Source organism: Mesoplodon bidens, assembly GCF_964165515.1.
Source record: "Mesoplodon bidens genome assembly, chromosome: 9".
Classification (NCBI taxonomy): domain Eukaryota; kingdom Metazoa; phylum Chordata; class Mammalia; order Artiodactyla; family Ziphiidae; genus Mesoplodon; species Mesoplodon bidens.
The window spans coordinates 18669023-18695288 of NC_138166.1; the positions used below are offsets into that span (position 1 = coordinate 18669023).

General features: G+C 44.6%; 1 protein-coding gene across 4 annotated transcripts in view; it reads right to left on the reverse strand.

Moving 5' to 3' along the window:
- Positions 1 to 26266, reverse strand: part of GLI3 (GLI family zinc finger 3) — a 290010-nt gene that overhangs the window by 181085 nt on the left and 82659 nt on the right. For all 4 annotated transcript variants that reach the window (XM_081244801.1, XM_081244803.1, XM_081244800.1 and 1 more), the window contains exon 3: positions 10392 to 10634. In XM_081244801.1, coding sequence (XP_081100927.1) covers positions 10392 to 10634 — 243 coding nt within the window. The remainder of the gene's footprint in view (positions 1 to 10391; positions 10635 to 26266) is intronic.

A 26266-nucleotide genomic window follows, 5' to 3' on the forward strand; every position in this document is an offset into this window, starting at 1 on the left:
CCTGGGCTACTGCAACACCTCTTGACAGTTGTCTCCCTAATTCTATACTCCGCCCCTTCAGGACAATCCCCACACACCAGCCAGAGCGATATCCCTCAAGTAAAAAATCAAATCACGGGCTTCCCTGGTGGCGCAGTGGTTGGGAGTCCACCTGCCGATGCACGGGACACGGGTTCGTGCCCCAGTCTGGGAAGATCTCACATGCCACGGAGCGGCTGGGCCCGTGAGCCATGGCCGCTGAGCCTGCGCGTCCGGAGCCTGTGCTCCACAGCGGGAGAGGCCACAACAGTGAGAGGCCCGTGTACCACACAAAAAAAACCCCAAAACAAACCAACAAACAAAAAAATCAAATCACGTCACTCCCTCCACTGGCTTTCCATTTGCCTACAAAGATCCCCTCACTCATCTCCACCACCTGCCCACCACACACACCTTCTCTCTGCTCCAGGACGTGGCCGTGGCAAACCCGCGAATTCCACTCTTTAAGTGGAATGCTCTCCCCTTGGACCTTCCCAAGGTTGACTCCTTTTTATCACTTGGGTCTCAGCTGCAAAAACACCACCCAGGAAGGCCTTCCCTATTCTGCCTGCCCATTCCAAGGTACCATGCTCCACCCCAAATCTCTCCCCAGCAAACCACCTGTTTTAGTGGACTCAGAGCACCCACTGTGCTATCTTTGTTGATGTCTCCACCCCTGTGTTTGGTGTGTATCTCCTCTGGCTGGAATGTGGGCTCCACGAAAGCCTGGACCTGATTGGTCTTGGCAAATGCTGGCCCCTCAGGACCTAGACAGTGCTTGACTTATAGCAGACTCTCAAAAAGATGCATGGAATTTTTGAAATGAGAACGAAGGTCAGGCATCATGTACCCAGTGGAGTAAGACTCGAAGCAGGGGCATGATCAGAATAGCTGGGGACACTGGAGGCACTCAGGTGCCTTCAACTGCTCATTGACCATCTCTCTATATCATCATTTGTGGAATGTGATGGGCAAAAATTATGCTTAAGACATCATTAAAGATAAAACACAGAGGCTATATAGAAATGCATCCCACAGCATTACATGCTATGGGATGTACGTCCTGTACATTAAATATAGAAGTGAACTACACATTTGCTCAAAAGAGTCAACCTATGTGGTCAGATTTGTCGAGCCAAGCTGGAATCACAGATGCTGGGGGAGAGTGGGGTGGCGGGGGGATGATGGCATCCTATGACATTCCTTACTTTAAGGGGAAAAACAGGGATTGGGGAGGAAATCTGAAACTTTGCCGAATTCGAATGCAGGTTTATTTCACGAAAGCAAATGGAAAGAAGAGGTGGTGTCTGTTTGCCAGGACGCTCCGGGCACACTTCTCTGTTCCTCTCTAAACCAGAAAGCAGGCCCCCGTTTGATCCCACTCACAAGTCACAAGCACAGTCAGGATGCAGATTTGGGCCCCCCCCAAGTGGACGAGTAAACACCCAGCTTCCTAGAGTCGGCTTCCTCTGACCTACACAATGCCCGCTGATTAGCCCCGCAGCCCTCCATGGAGAGGCCCGGCTCCTCCTCAGGGGTCCCCCCATCTCCCCTAAGACTATTTCTGTCCAGGCCAGATTGCGGGCTTATCCCACCCCTGGAAGTCTTTGTTCTCATTTTCTCCCAGTGGTATTAGCTACTTGATTTCCCAGCTGAATTTCACTTTGTTATTTCTGGCCCCTCTCGCCGACCTTGCCATGGGCCCTTTGCACAATTCCTCTAGCTCAACTGACGCTAGGGGATTTGCGTTTTTCAATGAAATAAAACTCAAGGTTTTTTATTTTATGGTGAATCTTATATTCTGAAGTTAAAACGTGTCTTGCTACAGAACATTCCTGATTCACTGGAAATGAAACCACATTTATTTCCCAATGTTTGGGATTTGTACTTTGAGACCCAGCTATTGTGATTATCAGGGTTACCTAATACAGAAAAGCTCAGAAGTTGGAGAACAAGTAGAAATGGATTTTGTTGTCTTTGAAAGAAAATATAACAAACGACTCAAGGGAAGCAGCGGCACGTCCTTGAGGACCACGGGATAAGAAGTCAGCCAGAGAAGTCGGGAGGGGCTGGGGATGGAATCACAGTGGCAAATCAGAAAGAGGAGGTGAATTAAACTCCGTGACAAATCCTGGGCTGGTGATGGGAAGCATAGTTACCCAAAGATCTGCTTAAATATGCAAAGGCCATGAAACAAGTCTTAGGGCTCACCGTGGATTCATGCAGAAGAGGATCAGCTCCCAGGGAGCCCACTGGCCTGCACCTCTTCAGCCTGTCTCCTGCCACTCCCTGACCTGAGCTCCACCCACCAACCCCAGAGTCCTCGTGGGTCCTCACGAGTGACATGTTTTCCTTTGGTCTCCACGCCTTCAAAAACATTCCTCTCTACCTCTCTATCACAGGTAGAGACGTCACTTCCTCCCGGAAGCCTTCCTGACCCATCAAGTCTGGGTGAGGTATGTGTGATACCTTCTCTTCAGGGGCCCTGCATCTGTCTTTTATGATACATCCTTTGTGCTGACTTTAGGCAAGGGCTTATCTACTTGTCTTATTGTCCCACTGGCCTGAAGCTCCATGGAAGCAACGACCTTGTTCCTTCTGTCCAACACTTGTTAGCACTTAAGAGACACTCAGTAAGCATGATTCACTAACAAATGACTGACAGGGGAACCCAAAATACAAACAGCTCAATGAGTCAAGAACTTTCTTCATTTTTTTCTAAGAGGAAGAAACTCATCAAAAACTGAGGTTCAGGGCTTCCCTGGTGGCGCAGTGGTTGAGAGTCCGCCTGCCGATGCAGGGGACGCGGGTTTGTGCCCCGGTGCGGGAGGATCCCACGTGCCGCGGAGCGGCTGGGCCCGTGAGCCGTGGCCGCTGGGCCTGCGCATCCGGAGCCTGTGCTCCGAAACGGGAGAGGACACAAGAGTGAGAAGCCCGCGTACCGCAAAAAAAAAACAAAAAAACAAAAAACTGAGGTTCACAAAAAGCCAGGAGGCCCCCCCCCAAAGAAGGGAAGATATTAGGAAGATAAGAACAATGCATTTTAGGAGAGACCCAATGTAGAGACCCACATGTAAAAGCTAAAAGGATTGAAAGTTGGATACTTTTCAAAGAGTTCCACAAGAATCCAAACTCTATCAGAACATAAGAAGGACAGAGCCATAAAATGCCAGATCGGTTGCCCTACATTAAACCAAACTGCACAAGGCACAAAGAGAAAAATCCAGCCCTTTCACTAAGTGGGATGAAGATACAGCACAGATTTATAGGTACAAGATCAAGAAAGCTAAAGCAAGGCAGGAGATGCAGCTTTCAAGAGACATCAAAGGTAACATTCTTTAATTATACAACAAAGAGGAGGGGGCCAAGGATAATGTTGCCTCTGTTAGAAAATAGGCTGGAAAGCTGTTAGCAGATAGCTATGAAATGGCAGGCATTGCTGTGTTTCTCGTGCTTTTTCTCAAGGAAGGAGGGAGGGATGGGGGGAGGGAAAGAAATCATAAGCAACTAAAAACATTGCCGCTTGTGTTGGGTGTCGGGCGGGTGGCCAAATTAGAAAAGGAAAATAATTCCACGGAATATTTAAACAACTGGATTCACGATCCTGATCTATTTGTCGATGGAGGATTCCACTACCATGGATTACACGCATACTTGCACACTAACGAGTGGGAAAGATGTTACCGAAATCATGAATTGCCTAGAGGTTACTGAAGATAAGACGAAATCACCGAAATTTGCTAAAGGGGAAAACACATATCATGCTCACCTTAACTACAGGAAAAGATACCTATCCCTTCGATTTTAGACAGGCTTCAGAACACACAGGAGGGGTGAATCTCCTGTTGAGAATCCCGTGGTGTTGACAAGGAGTTGGTCCTCATCCAACTCTGGGAGCAAAGTGTCAATCTCCTCCAAAGTACCACATCCCACCTCGTCTGAGCATCCTGGCAGCTTTAAATGTGCTATAGGTAGGCAGAAGCAAATATTCTTGATGTTTATAAATGTATAGATGTGTTATAAACACTTTAAACCCTGCTCACGTTCGTTCAGAAGGGATGGGGGAGGGGAGTAAGTGTGGATCAGAGGTTGCATATAGTGGGTGAATTATAAACTGGATGAAGAAGATGCAGTCTCTTCAGTTTGTCAAGGAGCCACCTCTGACCGGCAGGCTCTGGACTAACTTCATCTCCGGTGTGACTGAGGCCAAGCAAGGAACCGCTCACCCCTTCTCTGCATTAACGAGCCCTCCCAGTCCTGCCTAGGAACTCTGGTGGATAGAAGAACAAAGCACTGCCCGGACTATCACCTTATCCTAAAGGAGATCAGGCCAACATACACGGACAACCCAAGGATAGCGCTGTGATGTGTTTCAGGGTGAGAGGTGCACGTGAACTTGGAGGGCAGGGTAGGCAAATATCCTTGTGAGATGGGACTTAGAGAAGTCTTTCACAGGAAGTGCATCTTTAGTAAAGAATACGTAGGACTTGAAGGTGAGGAGGAAAGCCAAGAATTATTCTGGGAGGACAACAGTGTGAGCAGGGCGGCCTGAGCAGTGGACCTCAGGAGCCAGACTTGCCTGCAGGGGGCACTATGTGGACAACAGAGGGTGAGAGGGCAGGGCCAGAGAACCAACAGGCCAACTGGTTCTCTCTAGAACATCATCTCCCCTTGCCTTTCCTTTCTATTCCTCTCCTGGAGGAATGGCCTTCAGGCTTCTCCCTGGTCCCCTCTAATAAGTATGTCCTAGTAAGTAATTCAATGGATAAAATCAATAGCTCATTTTCCCAAAGGTCACAGTGCTTCTCTCCGCATTGGGTCCCAGTTTCAGTCGTTATCTCAGAAGACCCATGCGTGGAATCACAGTCACGTCAAGTATGAGAGTAGTCAAGATTCAGCGGGGTGAGTGGAATCTGAAGCCCCCTAAAAGTGATTCCTAAATTTCTACTGCTTTCTGCAGAGTTGCACTGCAATGTAGCTCTGTAAAAAAATAAAAAAAAAAAAATCTATGGAACTGGCTCACTGTTGCTGGTCTTAAAACATTACCTCCAGGTTGCTGAAAGAAAGCTTGGATCCTTACATTGAATTTCTAAGAGGACAAAAATTAGCAGGGAGCTATTCTTAAGCTCACGAGTAAGTTTTGCAAAACTTCCTAGACTTGCTCGCGTCTCCCCACTCCAGCTTCCCTACAGTTCACGACGACCAGCCCAGGATACAAGACACCTAGCAAAGCCCCTAGAGTATGACCCAACATCAATCTTTCTGGTAAAACCCTCTAGTTTTCAAGAGGGGGAAGAAAAAAAAACAATGCCAACCCTCCTGATTGGCTTGTCAACTGTTCTCCAAAGACAGAAACGACAGCCTGGATGAGAAGAGAACTGTGTGCTTGGGGAACTGTCACTGCCTTTGCAGTTTGGTCAACACCAAACTGTTCACTTGTGCCTCGTAGGCATCTTTGTCTTTCACAGCCTCCAGATGACACTCCAAGAGTAAAAGAAATGTGAGCAGGTACGTCTATTAAGTATGTAAAATACACCTCTTCCCTTCCCCTCACTTAGAAAACGTATTTCTAAAGAGTGTGGAAAGTCACCCAATATAAAGACAGACAGGTAGAAGAAACACCTTCCATGCCCTTTCTTTTCCTAGCACATCAGAAGGCAAGTGGGCACAGCACATCAGCTTTCCACAGAAGACAAATGCCAGCCAATTAAAAATTCAGTTTCTTTTCTTTAAGCTAATTCCTCAGGTTTTGCTAATTAGCAACTAATAGTTCTGTCATCCGAGCTGGGAAACATAAGGAAGAATACCAGCGGTATGTTTTCAATCAAAGCATTTACATGGAGGAATGAATCATATTTTCCAGGAGGAATTACTGCTTGGGAGCAGTTGGGGGCAAAAGGAAAGCAGTCTTCACACAACTATAAAACCGTAAAAGAGACCTGAAATTTTAGAAAAGGGGGCATCTTTCTAAACCCTCCCCGCCTTTAACAAAACCAGCAGGGGATCTGTATGACATGACTGGTGATTCCAAGAAACTCCCCACCAAGACCCCTGCAGGGACCGTTAAAAAACTGGACTCCGCACAGTGAGACAGAAGACAATGCAACACATGTTTTCTGTAATGGGGAAGAGAATAAAAGTTAAGTGTCGGCCAGGGTACAGGAATGCTTTAACTATTATGTCACCTGCCTTGTAAGTTTATAAAAGGAGAAATGCACAGTGGTTAAGTGAAGGCAGGGGGGTGGGTGATGGTGGTTTGAAATATCTGGCTACAGATGAAGCAGGAGCAGAATAAAACTGCTGAGAAATCTTTGGGCCGGACATGGGGATCCTTATCCTGACTCCAGAACAAGTAGGTCAGATTCCCCAAATCTGGCCCCTCCCGTGCTCTCCCCAATTATAAAGCGCTAGTGATCCTGCAGCAGCCAGCCTGTCAGCACCACCCCAGGTCTGAGCCATGCAGCTTGAACATCAACTTTCCTGCCTTGACATACACCCCATCCGCAGCTACCCTTGGCGAGACAAACCCCCCAATCCCCCAGTGAGGATTTTATTCCAAACACATGTTGCAAATGTTTGAAGTGCCCGCTATCCTGGGGTTTTCTTTTTCTTTTTTTTAAGTGAAACCCACAAAACCGAAAATACTTTGAATCCCGCCTAAGTGCAATTTGTGAAGATGCAACATTGCCTACCCAAGTATAACAGAGTGTTGTGCAATAAAAATTTTACAGATGTCCTTCTGAGGGGAAAAGCGATTTTCCCTTTTCCGGTCTTACAGGAAGCCTGCCCACACGTTAGACATACAAAGTTAGTATATATAGAAGCACAAATTAGGCATCTTGGAACGTCCACATTTTCCAACCACAGAGAAACGCAGGAATTACTGTGAGAGTTCACATGCCCAGATACACTGGATTAGAGGAGTCTTTCCCCTCCGACCGTCTGGTGGGGCTGGCAGACGACTCAAAGGAAAAGGGAATGGCCTGAAAAGATGCTCTGAACCGTCAAAGGAACCGTCATTGCTACCGAAGGTCTGCAATGAACTTATGTTCTTGACAAGGCTGCCGACTGAGACAAGGTAAAGAAACGTGGCCAAACTTTTACGTCTCATTTTAAAAAGAGGGTACTTTTCTCACACACTAAAAGATTCTTAGAAGATGTGTCAGTTTCAGCTTCCCATCGGTCGCTTATCTGTATAATTAAATCCACGTTAGGTGGATAAATATTATTACAAGGTACCTAAAAAAACATTCTTTTTACTGGTAGAAGATTAAATAATCCAACAGGGTTCTAGAAAAAATAAAGTCATATCCCACTGACCCCTTGAGGCTTAGTTTTAGGACATCTTTAAATTATTTACCATGAACACCTAACCCTACACTTTTTATTTTTCCACACGTATTAAGTTTGTACTTGTTACATAAAACACTTTCTGCTAGGAATTTAAAAGGTTAAAACTCCAACTCACGTAAAAGCTTTAAAATTTCTCTACTCCACAAACAGGAAAAAAATGATAGTCTGTCCACTAAGGTTCATCGAGACAGGGTTCTGTCCAGAGGGCCACGGCACCCCTTGCTAACCGCACACCCTTTCCCTAAGGGTTACAATTCACTCCATCTGTAATCTGCATTTATAGAAGATGCTGACCTCAGGGACAGAGGAAAGCAGGTCTGGCGGAGAAAAGCTAGTCTGCACTGAACCGAACACAACTGCAGCTCCGATAAAAAACACGTCGGTTTGGAGAGTGAATGCATCACGTACAGATGGTGGTGAGGACATGGATGATGATGATGATGATGATGACGGAACGGAAGGAAGAGCAAGAAGGAGGAAGGAACAGGAGAAGGAAGATGAGGCAGAGGAGAAACAGCTACTGTAATGATTCCGATGCATTCGCCATGAGCCAGAGATGGTACTCAATATTTTATTGGCATTGTCTCGCTTAATTGTCACAAGGACGCCATGGGACTGGGGGTCTTACATCACTCCCATTCAACAGTTAGGAAGAGACCCTTAGAGGGACCTGAGAACACAAGCCTACTTGGCAACAGTCACACAGTTGGTAGGTGGCAAGGCTGGAACTTGAGTGCCCTGGTTGCTGAGCTATAATCCCTAGGTCTCCCCATCCATATGTTGTATGTAATGATAGTGTTTATTCGTGTCCAATTGAGTGAGTACATTGAGAGGGTGGGTCAAAATGGCACTTGTCATTTGGTGACAGACAACCTACCTCGCTTATAAATTACCGTGTGATTTTAACAGTGATTTGAAAATGCAGTGGGAAAAGCTGAAGCATAACCAACCTATGGGTGCGATGTCCCCTAAACAGGGTGACAATGAACAGTTCTAAGAGCCACCAAGAGTTCTTCAATGCCCTGGACTAGTTCGTACTCCACTGGAGGCCCGGGAGGGGGTGTCACACACACGGACCACTGAGAGGGGATGAGGGCCTCAGGTGTGCAGAGATCCCGGCCCCTCAAATGACGGGCAGAGAATTCAATGGGCAAACCGTTAGAACAAACGGGCCAAGAGCAAGCTGCAAGTTGGACGCCACAGACAGAAAGTTAGCAGTCATCTGCCTACTTCGGGCAGCTGTCCTGACCAATTAACGACCTCACCAATTAGTGGGCATCTGGAATCGAAAACACAACACAAATATGAGATGGGGAAAGTCGGAAAGTTGTGTTCCCATCGAAGGGGAAAAAGAAGGCAGGCAGGGAACGTGTGGCGAATAATCTGGACTTGATCCTTTTTCAAAAGTAAGCGTACTCTCCGGGAATATTAATATAGGTCGAGAGTATGTACAGTCCCTCCAATTTTCTGCATGGATGAGATCTAATGCAGACCCATCCACAAAAATACAATGTAGAAAACTTAGGAATGTGCTCGGAGAAAAACCCTACCCACACTGCTGTAAACTCTCATTCCGAAAATAAAGGAGAAATAAAATAAGATGAAAGAAACCTCTAATGAGGGAAGGAAAGGAACATACACACTACACCTCCTCCTTATTTCTGTATCTGTAAAAGGAACAACTGTAGCCACAGGGCTGATAAGCGCTTTTTAAACAGAGAAGTTGTAGCCTTTTTTAAAAGCAAACAAACAAACAAACAAACAAACAAAAAAGCAAACAAGAAGCCATCAAACCTTTTCCTCCACGCCTCTGACCACTTAAAAGAAATCTCCCTCCGCTGAAGAAAATAATGTATCTTCCATCTTTACCAACAATATACTCTCGTTGTGGGGAGGAAGAAGCAGCATTTACTGAGACTTAAGGTTGTGCGAAGCTCTTTGATCTGCACCCTGATGAGTGAACATTCCCCTCTGCTTCAAGCCAACTAATGAAGGGATGAAATTAGCTTTTATCCTGGGCACTTTCTTGAGCCAAAAACCATGCACTAATCAGCTGTCCTCACTCATCAGTCATCTGGCTAACGACCTTTTGCCTTAAAACACTAAAATTTCTGAAGGATGTGGAAAAAGGGAAACACAAACCAGTCCCCCCTCCCTGGAGCGCGATGGTTCATCTGGAGTTGGAGCCGGGAAGGTTAAACAGTAGGTCTGCATCCTGGCAAGGTGATAAATCTGTAATCAAGAGCTGCAAGCCTGGGCATCTCAATATGAACTTCATTACTCCACCACCAAATTACATTTTTTAAACTAGAACCAGGCCAGAAATAAACTGAACCCTTGTATATGTTCCTTTACATTCTGCCTTGGTAGAAAACCGTTGTGTAGGTGTGTTCGGAGTCCTAATTAATTTCTTAAACTTTCTGAGTGATGGAAAAGGAGCTTTCCGAGGTCTTCTGGCCTGCTGATTCCAGAAGAAAGTAGAACACAAAGAAAAATCTTCCATAGGAAGGAATTCAGCCTTGGTTGGTTAGAAGAGGTTTGTTCCTCCTCAAGAATGAAGCAAAAAAACAAACAAACACCAATCACTGAAAAGGGGAATGGCTGCCGTTAAAGACATCTGCTAATGCCTCCCACTTCAGTAACTGCCCCCCTCTACCAGTTTTCCTCGAGCAGCATCTACTTGGGTGGAGCAAACCTGGTTCTAGTTCCTGGGAAAGGTCCACGTGGATTAGCCACAGATGGACACCTTCCTGACGGCGGCCCTCCAACCCCCTCCGAGGCCTGGGCTGCTTAGGGATGCAAGGAAATGGCTTTCCCTAAAAAGAATGGACAGGATGTGGGAGAAGTAAGAAGTAAAGCGGACAGTAAATTAAACGTTTGTATAAATTCCATTTGTATAAATTAATACGTGCCAAATACCTCACTAATTAAGCGCACGCACACACGTGCCCACACACGCCCACACACGCAGAGCCTGCCGTGGCTCCTACAGCAAGTGCCACGGGGAGGGGACCACTCACGGTAGTGAGGCTCCATGTAGCCGTTCCTGGGGTCCATGGCAAACACAGCCCCGCGATAGGGGACAGAGGGTTCGGCCAGGTGGGGCAGGGACCCATGGATCTCCTTCTTGATCAGCGAAGCCCTCTCGTCACTGGATGTCGAAGGTTCCTCACTGATCTTGCCAAGCCCCGGGACGCTCTGCGGCTGCATGGTGACTGCGTTTCTTCTCTCTCTGTGATAGGTCTGTCCAGGACTTTCATCCTCTGAAGAAGGAAGGGAAATGGAAACTCTGTGAGCACTCTGAGCAGCCATCCACTAGGGCCCCCGCAAAAGAAGCCTATTTCTCATTCTTGGCAACTTTGAAAGCTACACCACGACGGGACAGTCTCAAGCCAAAACTGCTTATGAATGAGGGTCCAAGATACAAATCGAAGGAGGAAGGCGAGCAGGAAATGAGCCTATTCACTTGAGATGCAGGGGGTCAGCAAATTCTCATCCCCGGTTTCCAGCCGAATCTGCCAGGGAAGCTCAGCGGGGACACTCCAGTATCCCCGCGGGTCCCACATGGAACTGGAAGTTTCGCCAGCCTAAGGCTGTGGATGTCCAGTTTCCCCTGGTCTGAGGAAGCCAGGCCTCCGGGTGATCTAGGAAGCGAGGGACCTCTGTTCCTCGGAAAAGGACCCGTTAGAAAGCGATCCCAAAGTTTTTGTGATTTGGGGTTTTTTTTTTAAGTCAGATTTGTGACCCACTGAGAGATTAAACAGAGCCAGACATGGGACAGAAAACCCATTGGTTCCAAGGGATAAAGATGCCAATCATGGAAACCTACAGTGTCCCTTGCAGGACACTTCCTGCTTCAGCCCACAGAGCAGAGCTGAGAGCTAAGACGAAAACGGGGTGAGGCTCTGGGTGTGGAGGGCCTCAGTTACGCTGATCAACATAAATGCTCTGGTGGGCTCCAGACGTCACTTCCAACATGTAAGCAATGGCTTGCTGAAATGCCAGAGCCTTAATACTTCTGCTCCTTTTCATCTGTAAGAACTTTCCATCTGTCCACTATGATTCTCTGCCAATGTGATTGGATGACCTTTCTATAATAGCAGATCAAAGAGCCGAGGCATAAAATCAAACTGAACTGGCGATCGGAACCCACAACTAGTGGACCCATTCATCTGTTAGAATCACACACACTCTAAACTACGCCCACACAAGCTCTGTGTTTAATCCACAGACTGTGCTCTGGCAGATAAGTGCTGATGGAAACCAAGCTGTTGGGACCCTGCTTAGACACCTCATTTGAAAGCTGTTTCCTGTTCCTGATCCTAAAAACAAAAACTATATTTGGGTATAAATAATAATACTGTCGTACTATTTAGATGAGCAGATTTTGAACTCATCTAGTCTCAGTACACAAACTTCTCTTCAAAGTATCCCAAAAAGCAGGTATGTCTGGCTGAGAGCCTCTAAAAAACACAGAAGAAGTATGCTTTAGCAGTTTCACAGCTCTTTTGACAAATTCAGAAGAATAGCTATAAATTTGAATGAGCGTGAAAATACAAACTAAAGTAACAACTACTGTTTTGTGATTACTAATAATTTGAACTACCTAAAGCCAGTAGAAACTCATTTTTCTGCCTATGTTTGGGACTTGAAGAAATAAGCAATGTATTTATTTATTTTTTTTTAGCCTAGCAAATGACTTCAAAGGTGAATAGGCAATGAGGTATGTTCTGGACTTTACAGTAATTTTGCTGACTACAGCTGGATAACTGTGAAACATTATTCTAGCGTTATTTTGTGCAGATCCTCACCCCAAAACCTTGTAATGATGGGATAAATTATGAGTTTAATCTATCAAGTAACTACTAAAAAAGAAAATGGTGCAATCCCACATTTTCACCCATTGATCTTTACAAAAGCAATTCCAACCATGCTTTTGCTAATTTAAAAACAAACTCAAAGGGCCTCCCTGGTGGCGCAGTGGTTGGGAGTCCGCCTGCCGATGCAGGGGATACGGGTTCGTGCCCCGGTCCGGGAGGATCCCGTGTGCCGCGGAGCGGCTGGGCCCGTGAGCCGTGGCCGCTGAGCCTGTGCGTCCGGAGCCTGTGCTCCGCAGCGGGAGAGGCCACAACAGTGAGAGGCCCACGTACCGCAAAAAAAAAAAAAAAAAAAAAAAAACAAACTCAAAAAAAAAAAAAAAAACCCTACATTTTTATTTTCCCTTCTAACTAATACTTTTAGGCCCTAGGCCACTCTCATACTTCATCAGCAGTAAAGTTGCAGTCTATAGAACGAGGGTTTGCAGGGATGTAAAAGTGATGTAAAAGCAGAAGGGTGTCAAAAACACTTCAAAACTCTTAGTCGGTTTTATAAAAATTCCTATAATGCACAAATGACCAAAGTCATATTTTCCACTAATTTGCGCCTGCACAAATTTCCACTTTCAACCGTATAGCGCTGAGGTGCAAATTCTGTAGAATGGACCTTCATTTGGAAAACCAGAAAGCCCCTATCAAATGGGGCTGTGACACATAATTAGCATTCTCTGGGCAAGATGACTAACCAAGCCCTGCTAATCTGTTCCAGGTTTAAAACAGGATTCCCTTGACTTAATCTTCCTAGAAGAAATTAACTTTTCTTCTCTTAAAACTGCATCCCTATAACAGAGTGAGTTTCTTCGAAACGATGCCTTTATGGATGAGCATCTGCATCCAACTTCACGAATCACTGAGTAATTGGCATGGTCTGATCACAGCCCTCCCACCTTCTCCCCACCGGTGGGAGAAGGAAGTCGTGGGGCGGGGTAAGTGGAAACGGGGGGTGACTTTTTAGCTAAAAATTATTTTCTTCATGAGAGTTAACACAACATGTGTGAATATCAAATTATAACAAGAAATCAGTAAAGTTCAAACATTTAATACTGAAAAAAAAATGAATTCCCTTAGTAAAGTACAATGCAGGCCAGAATTTTTTTTCACGTGGAAACTTTCATCAGACTGACTTTTACAAGAGTCAATGCTCCCAAATTTTCACCTACCCTCCCCCTCCAGAAAATTCCAGCAGACGATTATTTCATGAAGTTCATCTCATGTAATGAGTTGATTCTGAGGGGCATTCGGATGAAAACTTGACAGTACACATGGCCCGGAATACAAACAGCTAAGAGGCCTGAAAGCATGCACTCTACAGTGGAAAGGAAAGTTTCCAAGCAATATTCCTGCCTGCTCTTATAAATTTAGCAACCACTTCAGCAAGCCAAAAAGACGAGAGCTGTCTAATCTTGCTCAGTTGAGCTGAGTTGTTCAATAAAGTTTGAGAGTCAGAGCAGACAGGCTACGCCAGGCCAAATTATTGACGGAAACATACTGTCCACCATGGCAACAAGCAGAAGTCGGCTGCAAAAATGTAAGCAAACAGCCCAGTCCTCCAGAAGCATCTGCCAATGGACTTGAACAGCCAAACACAAGGCGACTGTTCATGCCTCTCTCCGTTCAACAGCTGCAAGCTCGGGGGTCACACTGAGACATGCAATTCACTAAAAGCTTCAGGAGAAAATTATTTTCAAAACTGTCATCGGGATTCCACTTGGGACCCCCTTGCCTTCTGTAGATCTGTGCTCCAGGGGAAGTTAAGGAATTCCTAAACCCCTAGGGAGAGCTGCCCCTGCATCTCACTTTAGAAACTGTCCCAGATCTTCCAAGCTCTTCCAAAGGCAACCCACATGGCATGGGACACGCTTAGTGCCATAAACTCTCAAAACTCAAAAGTGGCTTCGTGGCCAACACTGCTGAGACCGTTTACAGTGAAGGTTTAAAGGAAGTAATTTTGTTGCCTGAAGCAGGACTCCACACACACGCCTGTGCTCGCTCACAAACTCTCGGACGATTTCTCCTCGCGACCCAAGAAACAAGTACTCTTTCGCCTCAGACTGGAAAGAACAGTTTCAGAGGATTCTTCGGATGGAAAAGTAAAACCCTGCACTGCATCACTAACTAGGAACACCTCCTGTCCCCCTGACCAAATTAGCGGACGAGGAACTGCCGGGAGGGACACGTGCTCACCTCTGAAATGAACATGGATTTTAAGCTGTCCCCTGAAATCCCGTTTTAAGAGCATCACTCCTCTCTTCCCTCAAGACACAGGAGACACAGAGCAAAAGAGAACAAATACTTACAACTCGTCCCAGGCTCTGGCTAGCTACTTTCTGCAAACTTCTCTTGGTGGGCTTTCTCTAGCGGTGCAGACCCTCGAGGAACGTTCTCGGTGTCTCCCTGCCCCCCTGAGCCTTGGCCCTCTCCCTCTCCCAGGCAGTGCTTGCTCCCATTAGAGGAATTAAAAGTGGTTGGAGCCATGCTAAATTTAACAAGCTCATTAGTATTCTTTCTGCGTGCTTCCGAGTGAACTCTCTCTATTCAAGCCGCTCTCTCCAGCAGAAGGGTCAGGCTGGCTAATCATTAAATCAAACTAATGTCACCCTATCACAGTCAGCCCGAGAGAAGGAGGGTTTATTATTTCAGTTTATGCTAAATAAACGGTTTTACAAACGGTCCCCAAGCAAGGTCAACAGCAGCTTCAATTACAAGACAAACTTAACAAGAGTTGCAATAAACCAAGGATCCCGTATTGACTTAAGAACAGGCTCGATGCCACATATGGCCACTAGCAGGGTTGTACAGGAATGCATGCTGGAAAATAAAGGAAAAGGGGGAGCTTCTTTCTATGCCAGAATTCGCCACTGCACAGCGACTGCTCATTCACCTCTCTCCAACCAGCTAGATGCTCAGCTCAATTCACTCCACACAAAGGCTGGAGCCCAGACCTCAATGGACCGAGGGAAACACGATCAGAACTAGGCTCTCTATTGTGACTGAATTTCTTAACATCTTTTCAAAAAGCGGAGAATGCCTTGAGGCTAAAGGAAGAAACAGGCTAATGGTGAATTGGGAATTCAGAGCAAATTTCAGAGCCCTTTCCTCCTAGCTTTTGAGGTTGAAAGCAAGCTCTTTCCTTTCAAGTTTCAAAGTCCTTTTTCCTCCTGCAGTGTCACAGAAGGATTTGAAAAGAAGGTAATTGTGCTCGCAGTCTCCCTGATCAGAGCTTACGTCCTATTTCTGGTATTTCGGAATACTTCTTGCAATAATAGTGCATATAGCTCAATCCCTTAACCGGCCTGCACTCTGCAATTGCTCATTAAATGAACAATTGCGGGTATAAAATGCCTTTTATGTTCAAGGTCTGGATATAAGATAAGCATTCTAGGACTCTAAATTTGGTTTACTAAGGAAACTCTCCATCATTAAATTACAAAACTGAAGTCAGAATATCAGGTTTTCCAAGAAAAGTGGCACTCAGATTTCAGTGAGCCCAAAAGACAGGGCAGCTGGAGAGAGGGACACAAGCCACAAAATGTTAAGGGGGGGGAGGGGGAAAGACTGCATACTCGAAAAAGATTTCGAGGCGAATGGGATTCGAACGAGAAAATAATATTTCCGTGTTTAATAAGGTCTGCGTTTGTGAAACCTCATCATTTCCAAACGGAACGATATAATCAAGTCGTCTTCAAATGGATTAAAACACAGGGCTGAGGCTCAATCAACACGTAGAGGGCTATTCCTGACCCCTCACCAGCACACGTCGCCCCCTTCCTTAAGAAAATAAAAAATCCTTTTCCACTACAGAGCGCTTTATCATTTGTATCATCTCGCTCGATCCTCACCAGAACCCAGTGTTGCAGCAGGACAAGGTGTTGGGTCCAGTTTCCTAATCAGAAACAGGCAGCCACATCCCCGATGAGTAAGTGATCTAAGAGGAATCCCAGCCACGCCTTACTGAGGCCACGAAGTCCTGTTAACAGGACAAGAGGTCTGCTCCCAGGCAGGTTTGGGGAATGATACCTGGAACTTGTATGCACTCCCAGACTCCACCCCCATAACCGTCATAAAAGGGGGAAAAAAGTAATTACATTTTGATGCACAGACATTTTCAAACCTTTGATACTCTCCTATTAAGTTTTTATCAGCGTAAGTCTACTCCTGGGAAGCCCCCAGAGGGTCCCAGTGACACATCCATAGGGAGACATCCAACCTCAGGGTCTTAGTACCATGAAGCATCTTATCCCCACAGGCATGAAGACACACACATGCCCTACACAGGCTATACACACACACACACACACACACACACACACCCCTTCACACGCTGAGGCTCAAGCAATGGCATCTGTGTGTTCCTGCAGTGTTTAATGTGCTCCCACAAGCCTGGGGCCCCATCTTCCTCTTCTGAGCAAGAAACAGAGCATCGTTTTCTGCTTTCCTCCCAGGAAATTGCCCGGCTGTGTTTGGAAGGAGCATTATTTCATGTTTTCCTATTATACATTGGTTGCATCTTGTCAGCTTTTATTTCTGTGGCTATTTACATTCTGATTTTCTTTGAATAAAAACCAATGGAACCCAAGTCCTCACCTCCCTGTTTCAGAATTCTCTCTAAGACTTTGACCAAAGAGAGATCAGAAATGAAAGAGAAGAGGCTAAGTACATTCGTAAGCATTGTAGAATTATGCCAGGAAGTTGGGGGTTGGGGGAAAGTTCCTGTAGTTTTTATAAGCAGAATCTTGCCTCTTTCCATGCTGATTGCAGTGATGCCTAAGCCAGAGGCTGCTCCCTAGAATGTCTTAGAGCTTGGCTTCCAAGGGGAGGAGTAAACAATGCCTTCTCTGAGAACATTTCCAATGCCCTTGGGGTCAGACATCGCCCTTATGCGGCTACACATACATCTCCCATTGACAATGAGTGATGATAGAGGGAGTGGCCCAGATGGATGGGGGAGAGCTCTCCGCTTTGTCTGCAACCTTTAAACCGACGGCAAGGCCTGCAACACGAGCAGGCTGCCGGGGGATGTGAAGCTTTGGAGAAATTCAAGTGGCAACCCTCCCTCAAAGATCATGGGCTCAAGGATTAACGGGCAGCTCCCTCTTCCCACTTTCATCAACCAGGAGATCCCAAGGGGGAAGGAGAGAAAGTACAAAACGCCCTCAATCAGAGTAGTACGAATGCCATAATTGTTTTAACATTTCTAGAGTTCTTTTTGCCAAGGAACAAAACAGAGTCCAGACTGACCCATATCCCACCAGCCCTTCACCAGAAACTGTTTGCTCCCAAGTGTAGGTTAGAACTGAACCCAAGGCAATTTCTGGCCTCTCTCCCTACTTCTCAGCTTACAGAGCTCCACCCGGCTTCAAAAGGGGCTCCTGGGATAGAAAGACTGGAGAGAAAGCAAGATGAGGCTTTAGATAAACTGAAGGGCAAACCTGACATGGCTGTTCCAGGGCAGCAGAGAGCAAGCAGCCTCTTGCCTTTTTACAAAGATCATATACAATGAGGGCTCCTTGCCATCTGGAAAATCAGGAGCCAGTCACACCATCAGCTTCACATCTGAGGCCTCACCAGGCATGCCCTGTGGCCTATAGGGTTTCCATTCTCTTTCCTTGTGCCTCTCTCTGAACCCTCACCAATCAGAGGTCCACACCCCTGCCCACCTCTGGGAGGATGCTTCTCTGCGTTAATGACGTGAACAGCAAAGAGTCGCTGTGACTTGGTCCACCAAACCCAACCTTACTAACCAGCTTTCAAATTCCAGACAGAAAGCACTAGCCAAGCCCCACCTGTACCTGGGAAGAGAAAGAAAAGACCAAAACAGGCCCCTGAGGGTCCCGGCAGGCTCTCCTATAAAACAGAGGTCTTCCTTGTTTTCCTTGAGCTCGCGAAGACCCTTCCTTGCATTAAGAATTCTAAAATGTCACAAAGCTTCTTCTATTAGCCTGCTATTAGTTGCTAGTCGCTGCTTACACAGAGTGAGTTAATTAGTGACATCAAAGGCAGTACAATAAATTCTCAGGAGGGCCCCAATTTTTTTCCTTCTGCTTAATAGTGCATTTATGCCTATCTGCGAGTAACAGTCTCAGGAACATTTAAGTATTAGAGATTTCTTTGAGAACTTAGTTTGAGTGTTTTGTTTTTGTTTTTGTTTTGCGGTACGCGGGCCTCTCACTGTTGTGGCCTCTCCCGTTGCGGAGCACAGGCTCCGGACGCACAGGCTCAGCGGCCATGGCTCACGGGCCCAACCGCTCCGCGGCATGTGGGATCTTCCCGGACCGGGGCACGAACCCGTGTCCCCTGCATCGGCAGGCGGACTCTCAACCACTGTGCCACCAGGGAAGCCCCGGTTTAGTGTTTTATAAGCAAAGAATGAAGAGTCCCTCTTCCTTGCTTTGCACCTACAGACCTGAGCAGTTAACTTTCCATAATGACATCTGCAACCCACAGTCATAACAGAAAGAGTGAAATGTCTGTTCACAAGGCTAGAGGGTCCAGGCTGCTGCTGCCAGCTGCATCCTCCAATGGGACCAAGCCTATCGATCGCCCCGGAGATCTACCCCAGCTCCTGTCCAGCAGGAGGACGCAGGACCTGCTCTTCCTTTATTTTATTTTTATTTTTTATTTTTGGCCGCACCAGGCGGCTTGCGGGATCTTAGTTCCCCAACCAGGGATCAAACCCATGCCCCCTGCAGCGGAAGTGCGGAGTCCTAACCATTGGACTTCCAGGGACTTCCTGCTCTTCTTTTAAAGGTAGGCAGGAAAAAAATCTGTGTGTGTGACAGCTTCTTCTGGCCGCACTTTTGAATGGTGGTTCCCAGGTTCGCGCCCACCCTGTCCCTGTCCCTAACATCAAAGTCCCATTTCCTAACTTTTCCACCATGTTTTAAATTGCAGGGGTGAGCACAAATTTAACTGGCTTCATCTGGTGTGTTTATGTTGCCTGGTTTTTGTTTTTAGAAGGCGGGGTAATAAGAAAGCCTGAGCATATGGTGGTATTATATTTTTAATAACATTTTAAAGACCATGCTTACTCCATGGGAGGAATCAGACCCTCCAGAGAGTGCATTTAAATATCAAGCAAATATCATTACTGTACTGAAAGGAGCTGGAGGCTCCACCCGTGCTGGGACAAAATTAGGGATGGTGCCAGGGCGCTTGCCTCTGCTGACCCAGCTTCCAGGCAAGGCCAGGGGCTGCCCGGGTCAGGTTTCTAACCACAGAAGCTCCCTCTAGCCACTGCCCACTTTGACCTTAGTTATGAAATGTGCATTCGAGAAATCCAAATGAAAATACCACGTTTTGATTCTTCACGCTTTTACTAGAGAGGTCAGCCTACTTCTAGCTACTTAGCCACAAAGGTCTGCAACTTTGGGAAACACTTTCCAGGAATGGCTCAGATACTATGAGTAAAGCAGGAATGGTCACAAAACCTAATCTCCCCCAAAGCCCACGTTCATGGTCACAGCCAAGACAGGATGCTTTGGTACCCCCGCCGTTCTCCCCTCCTCTGACCCACTGGACGGGGCAGACACCAATCACCCACTCTCCTCTGCATGAGACTAGAATCCAGGACACAGTCAGACCTTTCTTCTGCCCTTTTGCTGGCTTTCCAGACACATTCAGGAATGTGTCAGGGGAATGCATTTTTATATTCAAGAAGTCCCAATAAAAGCGATTAAGGAAACAAAAGACCAAATTCATCTACATTTCCGAAATACAAGTAATTTTAGTCTCACTCATTCTTCCGACCAATTCAAATCCATTAACCATGTACCAGTGAAATACAGCTAACATTTGCTTACTATGACATAGGGAGGGCTTCACCTGTCTTGCTTACTCTTCACTGTATCCTGATCAGAAAGACATTGCCATTCTGCTCATTGGCCAGATAAGAAATTACAGTACAGAGAAGCTGGGTTACTTACCCAGGTTACACAGACGGTTCACAAGCAGAGCCTGGAGCCCAGGCAGTCAGACTCTAAAGCTCCCACTTAAAGATCTGGCTGTTGGACCTCTCTACTCAGCGTCAAGAAATAAAAAATAAATTTGAATTTGAATTCTGATCAATGCCCTAGCATACGTCTACAAACTTCTCAACCATCCAACTCTGCTGCAGCATAGAAGCCGCCACAGACAAGATATAAACCAATGAACATGGCTGTGTCCCACTGCTTTATTTACGGACACTGAAATCTGAATTTCATGTAATTTTCACATCACATTTAAAAATGTGAAGAGCCATTCTTCGCTCGTAGGCTGTACAAAAACAGGTAGCAGACTGGATTCTGCTACACTGCAGACTAACTACTACCCTAAAGGAACTTACTCACCTTTGCTAATAAAGCTTGCACCCCAAAACAATGAGGAATATTACAGTAAAATTGCAAAAGCAATAATAGTGGCTGTTAGGGAAGATACAAAGGGATAGTCACTTTCTCACACTATTAAAATATTTCCATAATCGGCTGTATCATATGACCCCACTTCCAGGATGTATCTTAAGGGAAAAAAATTAGAAAAGAAGACAATGTATATTCAAGGATATTCATCACAGTGTTATTTACAGTACAGAAAACTCAGTAACAAAATTAAGGTCCACTATCTTACGATAGGATGGAATAGTATATCATTAGATACAGTGCAGTCAAGGATTTTAATGAATATAGGAAAGGATTTTACTGAAGGCCAAGTACTGCACTAAAGCGTTACGTGCCAATCCTATGAGGTAAATACTCTTGTGCTTCTCATTATATAGATACAAAAACTGAGGCATATTTATCCAAGAAAACACAGCTAGAAAGAGGCAGAGAAAAATCTGAAAGTGAAATCAAGGAAACACTCCCATTTACCATTGCAACAAAAAGAATAAAATATCTAGGAATAAACCTACCTAAGGAGACAAAAGACCTGTATGCAGAAAATTATAAGACACTGATGAAAGAAATTAAAGATGATACAAATAGATGGAGAGATGTACCATGTTCTTGGATAGGAAGAATCAACATTGTGAAAATGACTCTACTACCCAAAGCAATCTAATGCAATCCCTATCAAACTACCACTGGCATTTTTCACAGAACTAGATCAAAAAATTTCACAATTTGTATGGAAACACAGAAGACCCCGAATAGCCAAAGCAATCTTGAGAACGAAAAATGGAGCTGGAGGAATCAGGCTCCCTGACTTCAGACTATACTACAAAGCTACAGTAATCAAGACAGTATGGTACTGGCATAAAAACAGAAATATAGATCAATGGAACAGGATAGAAAGCCCAGAGATAAACCCACGGACATATGGTCACCTTATCTTTGATAAAGGAGGCAGGAATGTACAGTGGAGAAAGGACAGTCTCTTCAATAAGTGGTGCTGGGAAAACTGGATAGGGACATGTAAAAGTATGAGATTAGATCACTCCCTAACACCATACACAAAAATAAGCTCAAAATGGATTAAAGACCTAAATGTAAGGCCAGACACTATCAAACTCTTAAGAGGAAAACATAGGCAGAACACTCTATGACATAAATCACAGCAAGATCCTTTTTGACCCACCTCCTAGAGAAATGGAAATAAAAACAAAAATAAACAAATGGGACCTAATGAAACTTCAAAGCTTTTGCACAGCAAAGGAAACCATAAACAAGACCAAAAGACGACCCTCAGAATGGGAGAAAATATTTGCAAATGAAGCAACTGACAAAGGATTAATCTCCAAAATTTATAAGCAGTTCATGCAGCTCAATAACAAAAAAACAAACAACCCAATCCAAAAATGGGCAGAAGACCTAAATAGACATTTCTCCACAGAAGATATACAGACTGCCAACAAACACATGAAAGGATGCTCAACATCTTTACTCATTAGAGAAATGCAAATCAAAACTACAATGAGATATCATCTCACACCAGTCAGAATGGCCATCATCAAAAAATCTACAAACAATAAATGCTGGAGAGGGTGTGGAGAAAAGGGAACACTCTTGCACTGCTGGTGGGAATGTGAATTGGTACAGCCACTATGGAGAACAGTATGGAGGTTCCTTAAAAAACTACAAATAGAACTACCATATGACCCAGCAATCCCACTACTGGGCATATACCCTGAGAAAACCATAATTCAAAAAGAGACATGTACCAAAATGTTCATAGCAGCCCTATTTACAATAGCCCGGAGATGGAAACAACCTAAGTGTCCATCATCGGATGAATGGGTAAAGAAGATGTGGCACATATATACAATGGAATATTACTCAGCCATAAAAAGAAACGAAATTGAGCTATTTGTAATGAGGTGGATGGACCTAGAGCCTGTCATACAGAGTGAAGTAAGTCAGAAAGAGAAAGACAAATACTGTATGCTGACACATATATATGGAATTTAAGAAAAAAAAATGTCATGAAGAACATAGGGGTAAGACAGGAATAAAGACACAGACCTACTAGAGAATGGACTTGAGGATATGGGGAGGGGGAAGGGTAAGCTGTGACAAAGTGAGAGAGTGGCATGGACATATATACACTACCAAACGTAAGGTAGATAGATAGTGGGAAGCAGCCGCATAGCACAGGGAGATCAGCTTGGTGCTCTGTGACCGCCTGGAGGGGTGGGATAGGGAGGGTGGGAGGGAGACGCAAAAGGGAGGGGATATGGGAACATATGTATATGTATAACTGATTAAATTTGTTATAAAGCAAAAAAAAAGAAAGAGGCAGAGCCTGAGCTGGAATTCAGAGTCAACTCACCCCCTAGACTAGCACGCCTCCAAATTTTTTAAGGGAGGAAGACAAATATATGATTATTTCTAAGCAAATTTTTTTAAGTTTAAAAAACGCACCAAGATAGCCGAAAATATTTCTATGGATTATTTTTCCTTTATGTTTCTATATTTCCCAACCACTTTAGACTGCAGATATAGCCGATTTCTTTTACTCTTGGTTTTAATTCTATCCTAAGTATGACCTTCACAATAATTCTCTAGAGAAGTCCAAATTAAGTACACATATATTGAAAATTATCCCACAAGTTTATCTCCTGTAGTCTTGTTTTAAACTACTTCTCCCACCTCTCAAGACTGTAAGTGCCTGCTAGGCTATTTTTACACGCATTAATAACACCTTACAATGATGTTGGGATTTATGGAGATGTCAATAAATTCATTTATTTAAAATTATGCGACTTTTTAATTATTTTGTATCTATACACGAGTGCCTTCCAAACAAGTACCAAAAATGCCCTAACATCACTTCCTGCTAAACTTGGGAACTCAGTTTTCACCAGGGCACCCCCCGAAAGGTATAAAGGGTAAGTGCATTAGAAATGATCATTAAACCATGGCTGTTGCTCATATTCCTGAGCTTGTACTAAAAGCCAGGTCGTGTGCCCAGTGCAAAGGCATTAATCCCATTGGCTGCTTGCCAGTCTAGCAGGTGCTCAGTCCTGTCACCCCAGTTATTCAGGTAAGTACCCTGAGGCTTAATAAGTTTAAGCAACCCGCCTCAAGCCATCCTTCAGGTAGGCGCCAGGTCTTCTGGACTTTCTCATCTATTATCAATGATGAGTGACTCCTGCAAAGTGTCTACTATAAAGTCTCTGAAAGCTGAGCGCTGATTTGCTTGTCATTTCCTTATACGTATAGGTGAAGGATCGTCATTGTTAAAATTATTCTACCTCCTCCTATACAAGTTATCAGGAAAGGAGACTTCAGTCTGTAACCAAAGGACCTGTTATCCAGGGTCTCCAGGTTCTGAACAGTTATTTGTGCAAAGGAATGTGTACCACCATCTTCTGGGGTATTGTGTTGCGGGCTTAGATGCCAGAAGCCGTTGAGTATTTGGTTTGTGTTCAAGTTAACAACAGTGCCAACAGTTAAAGCTGTATGTAGTTTATGGAAAGGGGCATAAGTCAAATGGTTAAAGAAGCATATGGTTTATAGAAAAGAGGGGAAAACTTGCGCTTGGAAGCAGCTTTGCGTGAATTATTTACCAACAAATGAAAGGCCTGTCATGTGGCCCCAGAGTATACTTCCCCTCCCACAGGCTGGAAGGGGATGCTGAATAAGTCAATAAAGCCAGGGTCACAGTGAGCTGAGACCCTCTCCCCCAAGAAAGATGATTATCGAATTATAGCAAATTTCAGAAAGTTTTCTTGATTTTTTTTTAATCAAGAACAAAACCAGACTCCTTAAAATGCACTATTAGGAATTGTAACCGTTCCTAAAAGTGCCAGATAGATTTCCATCCATGCAATATTCAAACTAGTAGATTTCCATCCATGCAATATTCAAACTAACAAGCGTCTTTTCAATTTCTTTTAATGATGGGGTATGCAATAAAAATACAGCAGTGCTTCGTTTAGCCAAAGGAGCTGAAGCAAAAAGTACCTAAATAAATAAATAATAAACTTACATGGGCCACTTACCAAAAATAAAATCATTTAATTCAACCTTTTACAGGAGGCACGTGCAGCATTCTGAAAGCAAAAAATTCTCATAACACACAAACCTCCACTTAAAAATCACTGCCAGGGGCTGGAGCCAGGGCAGGGTGTTATTTCTTTTTCAATTTATTTTTTTAATGTTTGGATATTAATGACATCAACTGCCGTATCGTATATATAATAAGGCAACATGGTATAATAAAAGGAGTTAGAAAACCTAGGTCCCAGACTTGCCTCTAGCATTCATGGGTGTGTGACCCTGGGTAACTTAAATTATATCAGATTGTCAGTTGCCTCACTTAACGGGCAGACAATAAAACTTGCCCTGCTTACTTGCCAGGGTTTCCTGAGGGTTAAACAAAATATGAAAAGGATCTTTATAAATTATAGCATTTATGAATTCCGGGTACCAGCACTAATCTCCTCATTATCTGTTTGATAATCATGCAAAGCAGGACAGTGGGATGCAAGTGCCCTGGGTCAGGAGGTGGATGGCTGAGTTGCCAGGACTGATTCTACTGTTACACTGGTTGAACTTCAGGCAAGTCACAGGATTTCTCTGGGCTGCTGTTTCCCCTTATATGAAATGAGCCATCACCAATCACCAGGCTGGAGGTCTTGGGAGAGAATAATCGCTGTTTCACAACCAGAAAGAGGATCCAAGTTAATGACCTATAATTTAACTGGCCATCTCTTTCACCCACTTTTTCAATGTATCTTGGATCAGGCCCATAATCAACATTTACAAAGTATGCCTGCTTGAAATTTGCATTGAAAATATCAATCTCTTCTCTACTTGGTTCGCTACAATAACTTGAGACACTTGAACCTTCCCAAGAAATACATTTGCTGTTTCTCCATGAACAATACTAAAAATGATCAGGCAAATTCTCTTAGGATGTTGTCGGCAGCTTACACCCACTGACTGTTTCTGCATGGCCTGTGTACTAAGAATGGATTGAACATTTTCAAATAGCTGAAAAAAAAATTCAAAAGAGGAAGAATATTTCATGACACATGAAAAGTATATGAAATTCAAATTTCAGTGTCCATGAATAAACTTTTATGGGAACCCAGCCAGGCTTACTCATTTTCGTATTGTCTATGGCTGCTTTATCCCTATAAGAGCAGAGGGCCCAAAGGGCCCACGCAAATCCTGAAATATTTACTAGCTGGCCCTTGCCAGAAAAAGTGTGCCATCCCCTGACTTGCCCATCTCAGGACCCCCATCACTGAAACGATGAAGCACACCTGAGAAATACATACCAAAAATAAGGCAGCACCATTTCAAAGCAATAGTATTGATGCTTCCAGACCTTACGGTGGGTACTAATATCATCCTACTTTACAGATGAAGGAAACAGGCTTAGAGAGATGAACTTCCCCAAAGTCACAAGTCAGTGAGCTGGCAATCAAATTCTAAACCTGACAATTTATATGGCGGGGAAAAGAGGATTTGGGCCTTTCTCATAAACCTTAAGGGAGAAAACATTTCCTGACTTTTCTCTCAGTGTGTTAAGCACTGGGATAAGTAATGAATTTTAAATAAAAAATCTGAGATGTGTGTGATTCAAGATCGGTT